General features: G+C 41.4%; 1 protein-coding gene across 2 annotated transcripts in view; it reads right to left on the bottom strand.

Annotated features, from left to right (window-relative positions):
• The window catches only part of SHMT1 (serine hydroxymethyltransferase 1), a 437,170-nt gene extending 428,613 nt beyond the window's left edge, over positions 1 to 8,557 (bottom strand). Inside the window, exon 1 of one of the 2 annotated variants that reach the window (XM_044089588.1) lies at positions 8,439 to 8,557. Coding sequence is in view for 1 of the 2 variants with exons in the window: in XM_044089587.1 (XP_043945522.1) it covers positions 7,467 to 7,499 (33 nt within the window). In the remaining variant the exon portion in view is untranslated. Of the gene's footprint in view, positions 1 to 7,466; positions 7,515 to 8,438 lie in introns of those variants that run through there. The other variant, XM_044089587.1, reaches the window with a different exon arrangement.
• Between the last annotated feature and the right edge of the window lie 410 nt (positions 8,558 to 8,967).

The raw sequence follows: 8,967 nt of genomic DNA, 5'->3' as shown, positions 1-8,967 counted from the left end.
GGTAAGGTGGTTCACACAGCCTATCTTGACCTCGCCAGGGCTTACGACACCACCCCCATTCTGGATTTATAGCTAAACTCACTAAACTAGGTATAAATCCCTACGTCACAAGATGGGTTGCCAAATGGCTCACTGACAGAACCCACACCGTAAAGGTTGCAAACTCCAAATCTGACCTCAAAGCAGTGACAAGTGGAGTACCACAGGGTCCCGTCCTGGGATCTCTCCTGTTTGGTATCTACTTCTCTGAAGTACAGGCTAACACAGAAGGCCTCTGGCTAACAAAGTTCTCAGATGACTGCAAACTAGGAGCCATAGTCAAGTCCCAAAATGATGTGGACATCCGACAGAAGAGCCTCGCCGAGACAGATGCCTGGTATAGCCATGGCCTCAAGCTCAATGCCAAAATGTACAGTGTCATCCCCTTTGGTAAAAACTCTGTACCCATGAACTACCACATAGGCAGCAATCTACTCAACACCGAATGTGTGATGAGACCTTGGGACCCAGGTGGACAGTAGTCTCTCCTTTGATAGTCACACCGCCACAGCAGTCATGAAGTCCTTCTACGTGGCATACCTCATCATAAAAGTGTTCTCATCCAGAAAAAAAAAAAAAAAGAGGTTATTGTTCCCCTCTACTCGACACTCAGACCCATTATAGAGTACAATGCCCCTTTGGAATGTACCTCAAGACATCTGCAGCAGCTGGAAAGGCCACAGAAGTACCTCACAAAGAGAATTACTGGCCTCAAACAAATGCCCTACACTGTCCATCTCAAAGAGCTCCAGCTTTACTCCATAGCATATCGCCTACTCAGAGGTGATCTCTGCCCAACATATAAAGCTAATGTCAAACCCAGAGCTGTTGGACATGCGACACCTAAAGAAATCCCAATCCCTCAGAGCTACACGCTCTAGGGACAAACCTTGTCACCACAATAAACAGGACATGCTGGAGGGATAGATTCCCGTCCCAGACACTTCCCATACTCTAGAACAGGCTACCCATCTATGTCAAGCAAAGTTCTTCATTAGCACTCAAGAAAAATCTTGATGAGTGGATGGGAAATAGTGTCTCTGCTCGACAGTGGCACAGGAAAATAACTTTCTTGGGTGGCGTAAGCCAGGGGAACCTTGTTGGCTAGGCTTACGTAGGCCCTTGGGCCGATAGCCTAGTACCTACCTATAAACACAAACACACACACATATATATTTTTTTATTACACACATACACGTGTGTATTATATATATATATATATATATATATATATATATATATATATATATATATATATCACACAATGTATGAATATACATAGACTTTCATGTTAAAACTGCTACTCAAATTGCAACAGTTCAATTTTCCAAATTAAAAGTGGGGAACAGAGGCTGAATTGAACTTTACTACTACTTTAGAAGGGACATCTAACCAGATTCACAAACTTGCACAACACAGCATACACAAGAATTATTAGGTACTTTGAAAAGTTAAACACTTACACAATATTCATTAGACAAGCAATGCTTCCAAAATGCAGATGACGAACTTATCCATCACTGTTTGGATTGGCAGTTTGCGTACTTTAAAGGGGATTAACTTTTACTTTTATGCACTGTATTTAAAGGTTGACAGTTATTCCCTGAATCCTTACTTGTATCATGAATGTTGACTTCATACATATCAAATGATTGCACTCAAGGAATAGCAAATGCTTCCGTCTCAAGTAGCCTTCATCACATGTTCTTTTAAACTAGTGATGTCTGAAAAGGCTACAGTTTACGATGCTAAGGCCATGTACAACATCCTTAGTTCACTTAACTGCTCGCACTTATTTTCTTGTGTTGTAAATCTGTATGCCTTGGTTAACACGGGTACTACCAGCAAAGTTTCAATTGGCAAAGAACATAAATGAACACTGAAATGCAAGTCAGTGAATGTGCTTTTCGGAGAAGAGACACGCATTATTGCATAAATGCTCATAGCAAAGTGAGACGCTTTCCCCCCCGCTATACCACTAAATTAACATACTGTGGAGAGAAAAGGGTACCATCTGCCTACATCAAAGAAAAGCCCAGAATTATCTACTTCTGCAAGTTCAACTGGAGTACAGCTGTTCATCCAGCCAACTGCCTGTTATCTACTGCAGTGAGGACGGGAAAGGAGGAAGTTGGAGTATCTACCAAAGTGTCTTTATCTTCTTAGCAGGCAAAAAGCATCTTTGCTCAGCAGACACATCAAGAAGCATGTGATGTCACTGCATACTACATCAGTATAAGCACAGTGGATGACATGGTACTCCTAGGAGTAACCAAAAATCTTTAATGCAACCCTCAAACATACTCAAAACATTAAGGTCTGAGTTGGCATCCATCATGCTTCCTACTCCACAAGAAAAGCAGGGCTGCAACACATGACAGTGCCTTCAGCAACTGCAAGGCAGGAAGTGGTAATCTCGACCTAGTTACTTTTTTTCAGCCCAACAGGGGAAAAAAAAATGCAACACAACAGGAAATTTGGGTTAATATATCCACTGGAGGGAACAAAAATGCATGTCAATGGCAAGAAAAACTAACTCGCACAAGATGGCAAGGAAAAAGTGTTAGAAATTTAAGAAAATGGAAGTACACAAAATGGTTAAGAAAAAAAAAAGTGTGTGTGTGGGGTTATAAATGCCAGTGCCATCCAACTTTTACAGCTAAACAGACAATCCCAAGGCAGCCCCACCAAACTGTGACTGCACTTAACACAAGGCTGCCATTATTAGTGTAGACAAAAAAACTGCTAGTGACTCCAAGGCAAAACTACTCTGTCAATAGCCTCTGTGCAAGATGCACTATGAGGAACGACAACAGGGACTAAACATAGTGGCACAAATAAAGAAGCATAAAAGTATTGCAAATGGGAGAAATGAGCTGTACAAATACTGGTAGATGAGACAAGTTACAGGATTGACCACAGGTCCAGTGTTTCCCATTTCTTAAGATTGCTATTTATTACTTATGCTTACTTGCGGTGTACGTGAACTATTACTTTGCTGGTACAACACATACTTGTCTACAGTAGCAACTCACGTAATTCAGACTGACAACGTATGCTTGATAAAAAGAGAGCAAACGTAGCTGAATTTTGGATAATGAACATGTAAGGGACATTAAGCCACCAAGTTAACCCACACTACAGTATGATATCATACACTCCTTGAAACACTGCCTACCACAGTAAGTTAAAAACACAACTGCACACTTAAGATGTTCAGACACAGCATAAAAAGTCAGACTGACACAGAGAGACACAGCTGCACAATAAAACAGGTACTCAGTTTTTCCTGCGTTACCACTCTAAATGTTTGTTAGCTTGACATTTCAAGCTAGACAACCGGCCAGCACATCATAAGTCTTATCTTAAATGTGTAAGCAAATTCTAACTTTAAACAAATTCTAACTTAAAAATTACAGATGATGTTTTTACTCCTAACTATATGGAAATATTTGTCTTGGTATAAGGTTTATTGTTACATGGTCCACCCGCCAGGTCAGAAATTCTTCATTAATGGGCATGTATCAAAAGGTGGCTTTCAAAAACTGCTGATAAAAGTGCCAACCAAAGCATCCAGATATCTCACAATCACAAATGCCTAGAATAAATGGAACAAGGGCAGCCTACACAAACATAAATGCTAAAACATTGACAGTAGTGTCGATTTAAACTGCACTTGAGAACCTTGTTCTGAATGAATCAGAAGATTATCGAAGTCAGCACTACTTACCCTCATCTAGGATGATACCACAATATAAACAAAAAAATTACTTGACTTCAATAACTGGCTTAGTTTCTGGTGTCATTCTAAGGGGATTCAGTTCCTGTCAGCCTGGGATGACAGGGTCAATAGACCACACCGCTTTATCAGACATGGTCTTCACCTGTCACCTCAAGGCTTTCAGTTACTGGCCAAGACACTTGCCTCCTCCATAGTGCCTTTTTAGGCAAGGTCTCAAGAACAAATTTTCCAACGTTAAAATATCACGCAAATAAACTAAGGTTATGCTGCTAAACGCTAGGAGTTTAAATCAAACTGCACTCTCTGGAAGCACTCCTCTCCCTGGTGGATACTGATGTCTGTGCAGTCACAGAAACTTGGTTCAGGGCCACACAGAGTACCCCGGCCTTACAAGGCTACAATACTTTCCACACTTTCAAACTGCAAAATGAACGTGTGAGGAAAAAAAGGAGTACCACCACTTATCTTCATCAAAGATGAATGCATTTCTAGACTGATTAGACAGGAAAGCTCTGTGGCATTACTCCAAGTTCAACTAACTATGGGTAAAGATCCCCCTTTTCAAGTCACCGTTAGCTGTAGGCCCCCTTCAATGAACCAAGATACCAAAGCTGTTTATTTGGAGCTACTAGCGTCAATCAAATTACAACCAGACACTCTAGTCATGGGCAATTTTAAACTATCCCCCCATTGACTGGGAAACTTATACAAGTATCTACATGCTTGCACAAAGGTTCCTGGATTTTAACACCAATGCCCTGTGGCAAATTGTATGCAATCCCACAAGGGGATCAAATATTCCCGACTTGGTCCTCACCAACATGGGTGACTGTTGTACAACCACAAGTATACGACCCTCACGGTTAAATTTGATCACAAATCAGTCACATCTGAAGTAGCTTTAACACCTGAACCCCTCTTAGGTGAAATCAGGCTAAACATTACACCAAAGCTAATTATGCCCTCCTAAAGGATGGCTTAAATAAATTTCCAAGCTCCTGTTCTCACAGATGGCATTGACAACTATATTAAGATATACACAAATGCCCTGTACAAACAAACACTTACACAGATATACTGACACAGCTGTACCCGACGGGATCAAAACAAGGTCCTCAAGAAAAAACAAGCCTCCCTGGTGGACATCTAGCACTAATAAGTTGTATAACAAGCGGAAAACGTTGCTGTCTAAGAATGAGAGGTCACTGTACTGGAAAAACACCCTCCTCTGTAAAATCCTCCAAGGTCAACTTCAGAAAAAAAGAACAAAACAAAAAGGTTTAGCAACCATAGCTAAGGATAACCATAAGACATTCTTCAACTACACCTGTAACCTAAAAGGTAGTACCCAGACGTGTGATGAACTAGCTGTGGATGGCATCACACAAGCTGATCCTGTGAAAATAGCCAATACATTAGCTGACAGCTTTGGCGAAAATTTCACCCCCCCCGTCCCCTCCAAACATTCCACAAAGTGTTCCCTGTACATCTCCCCCACCTTACATCCCCAAAGAGCAAGTCATTAATGCTCTCTTCAAAGCCAAAAACACAGCGTTTATGGGACCTAATGGCACCCCAGGTTGCATTTTAAATTGTCTAAAACATGAGTTAGCAACTCCATTAGGTACTCTCTTCAACCACAACCCAAGTACTAGTTTTCTCCCTGCTGAATGGAAAACAGCAACCATCACCCCCTCTTCGTAAAGATGGTATAGCAATAAACCCATAAGCTTAACCAGCCTCATCTGTAATGCCATGGAATGAATCATCATGGACCTTATAAATAAGAATATATGCAATCTCCAAACCCTTGATCTGACAAAGTTTTGTCAAAGGCATGTTATGCTTGTTAAACCTGGTGGACTTCGTCTGTAGCTCTGGTGATGTTTTTGAAGAAGGCAAATCTGTGCATACAGCCTACCTTAACTTAGCCAAGGCCTTTGACACAATCGGGCATCATTGATAAACTCTTCCAGTTGAATATCAACCCTTATATCATCATCAGGTAGGTTGACTGCGGTGGTGGTGCTGCGGTAGCATTGTCGCCTCACAGTTAGACGTTGCCCATTCGATCCTCAGTTAGAGCGTCTTCTGTGTGGCGACATGCGTGAATGGGCGTTCCTCCATTGAAGGTTGTGCGTTAGGCCCGGCAAGCCAGTACGTAAAACTCTACTGCCAATCATTAGCAGACCGGAGTTCCGCTGTGACAACCCCTAACCGGGAAAAGCCGAAAGACACAAACAATATCATCAGGTAGGTTGCTAACTGGCTCGCCAACAGATCACACAGTCAAAGCTGGGGATTTTACCTCAATCAGCAGACCTGTCACCAGTGGGGTTCCACAAGGGTAAGTGCTGGAATCCTATTGTTTGGAATATACTTCTCCAAAGTTCAGCCCAAAACAGAGGGGCTGTGGCTAACTAAGTTTGCTGATGACTGCAAATTAGGTGCAATCACTGAATCCCCAAACAACGTCAATATACTTCAAGAGGGACTTGCACAAACCAACAATTGGTGCCAAAGCCATGGACTCAAAGTCAATGCAAAAAAAAAAACGCATCATCACCCCCTTCAGTAAAAATTATATCCCTGCAGACTACCACATAAATAATACCCTAAGTAACAACGCAGTAGTGACAGACTTGGCACCGCAAGTTGACTGTAGCCTAAACTTCGACCACCAGGTGTCTACTGTGGTAAGGAAGACATTATATGTAGCACACCATTACCAAAGGCATTACCTCAAGAACTAAACAGGCCATAACACCCCTGTACTCAACCCTCATCAGGCCAATAATCTAATGCAATACTTACCAGGCCCCTGCAGCAACTCGACAGACCTCAAGATATTTCTAACCAAGAAAATTCAAGGTCTCCAACACATCATACACCAAGACTGAAGTCACTGTACCCTGCAGCATATAGACTACTTAGAAGAAACTTGTGCCTAGCCTAGAGAGCAATCGCGGATCCAAACCTAATAGAAATGCTGCACATCGCAAGTCAAATGAGACAAGGGTCACCCACTCCAGTGACCTTAACCTGGCCTGCGACATAAATAGGACCTGCAGAAGAGGCAGACGAGTCTCTCAGAGGTTGCCATGCCTCTGGAATAGTCTACCAGTTCACATCAAACAAAGCCCCTCTATGACCCCATTTAAGCATAGCCTGGAAAACTGCTCAGGATTTCACCCATGACCCTCTTAGATATAGGCAGTTGTTGCCAACTCATATCTCGAGTTTAGGCAAGATCCTTTACATTGGGTTTCTCTACTAATATATCAGGTATACACAGCCAGGCTTACAAAGACCTTTGGGTCAATAACCCAGTAACCAAATATGAACCTATGTTTGTATAAGGGGGCACTCGCACATTTTTTTTTATTGCATGTAAAAACAAAGTGAACAAGTTTTACACACACAGGTGGGGAGCAGTGGGTACCGGCAAGTACATAGGGTTGTCACCCCCTCTTCAGGCAGTTGTGCCCTGTGGGAGGAGACTAAATAATAGGAAATGTCCTGACAGTTTCAGACAAAAAATATTTCACAAGTTTTCTCTAACAGTCACATAAAATAGTTTGTATCTGAAACGCCTAAATGATGCATGAAATAGCATAAGCAACTCAAATGCTACAAGGATAAGCTTTTATTTGGCAAAAACTGAAGTTCTGTCCTTTGCACTGACCTTGGATATATGTTTTGCCCTGCAAAACCTCATTTTTCCACAAAAAAATGTCGGTACTTAAAACGTCCAACTTTGGGCATTTGAAAAGGTAGAAACGCCACAAGTACACTCATCGTAAAACACTATCTTTTACAGTGTAGTGTAGTTCATTCTGCCATTAAAACAACCCAAAATTAAACACAACTCCCCTATGACAGAGCGTCGCACACAAGACAGTAAAAATGATCGACTGGAAACAACCTGGGAAAAGACAAACTCTACCAAAAAGGGAATCGCGGTGGGACGTTGGTGCTGAAAATGCATCTACCTACAACAAGTACTTTGCAGTAACAAATATGCAAAGACGTGCTTAGAAATGAAAGAAACAAAACAGTGGCCATGTCTCCTCCATCACCCTTAGTGCTCATACTCTAGCAAGGTGTACTGTAAAAGGGGAGCAAAGTATTGATTTTTTACAAAGTGAACATCCGCATCTGGGGATGCCAAGCACTCTCGTTATAAAGACACGTATAATCGTGTGGCAACAACTTCCCGGAAACTACTATTCCATGTACAAGACAGAGTGCAAATGTCATCAAACACTATGTGATGCTTTTTAATTACTACACATGTATATCCATTTTTAGACGTAGAAACGGTAGACGCAAAACCTAATAGCGCACAGAAAACTAAAAAAAAAAACTACAATATTTGCTGCCAAAAGGGTTTATACGAATAAAAGCGTGCTAAACTAGAAACAATAAGCAAGATCCAAAAGAAGGGAAAAAAAGATAAAATAAACAGTAGAACAGTTTCATCACATAACTGGGGCCAGAGTTTGCACACGTGGTGCTCGGCTACCCCTTTAAATAATTACTACCCCCCATAAAACATACAAAATCCTTCAAACACAGACTCTGCAAACAGACCCATCTTAATTACTAAACAAGTGTTTCCGTAAAAAAAAGTTAGAACTACACAAACAATACATACCGAGCTAATCAACACAAGCCTGGGAAAAAGACAAGAAGTTCAGATCTCCATATGCAGACACAACCTTTGCTCCGCCTCAAACATCCACCCAACCAGGACACAGGAGGCTAAAAGTCAACCAATCAAAAGCTCTCCTACAAATGTTTTCGCGCGTTGGAGAACTTGCTGTGTGAACGGAACTGACAGCTGTGAGCGTTAAGTTTCGTCTTGATCAAGGTGTTCTTTGGAAACGCTTTCCTTGTGGATGTAGCTTGTCTTGAACGAATCTCAATAAAGTCAGGGGCACTCAAAATATTAGTACTAGAGTAGTAACTTGAGACAATTACAGAATAAGCAAACGTGAATTAGTATCAATTTTTGAAATACAAGTCTATAACTCTAATTATTATCATTATTAAGTGCAAGTCACCGGTGTTTCTCCAAAAGTAGCCCGTTTTAAGTGACTTTAAGGTCAGAGCTAAAACTGAGTCAAAAATCAGGGAGAGTTGAGAGGAGTCCTTATGAATACGATTATCACACACATTGTCCC

The sequence above is a fragment of the Protopterus annectens genome, chromosome 12.part0 (assembly GCF_019279795.1).
Source record: "Protopterus annectens isolate FY-2018-M chromosome 12.part0, PAN1.0, whole genome shotgun sequence".
Lineage (NCBI taxonomy): Eukaryota > Metazoa > Chordata > Ceratodontiformes > Protopteridae > Protopterus > Protopterus annectens.
Note: the sequence above shows the minus strand (reverse complement) of the source record. Positions and strands in the feature narration are given on the sequence as shown.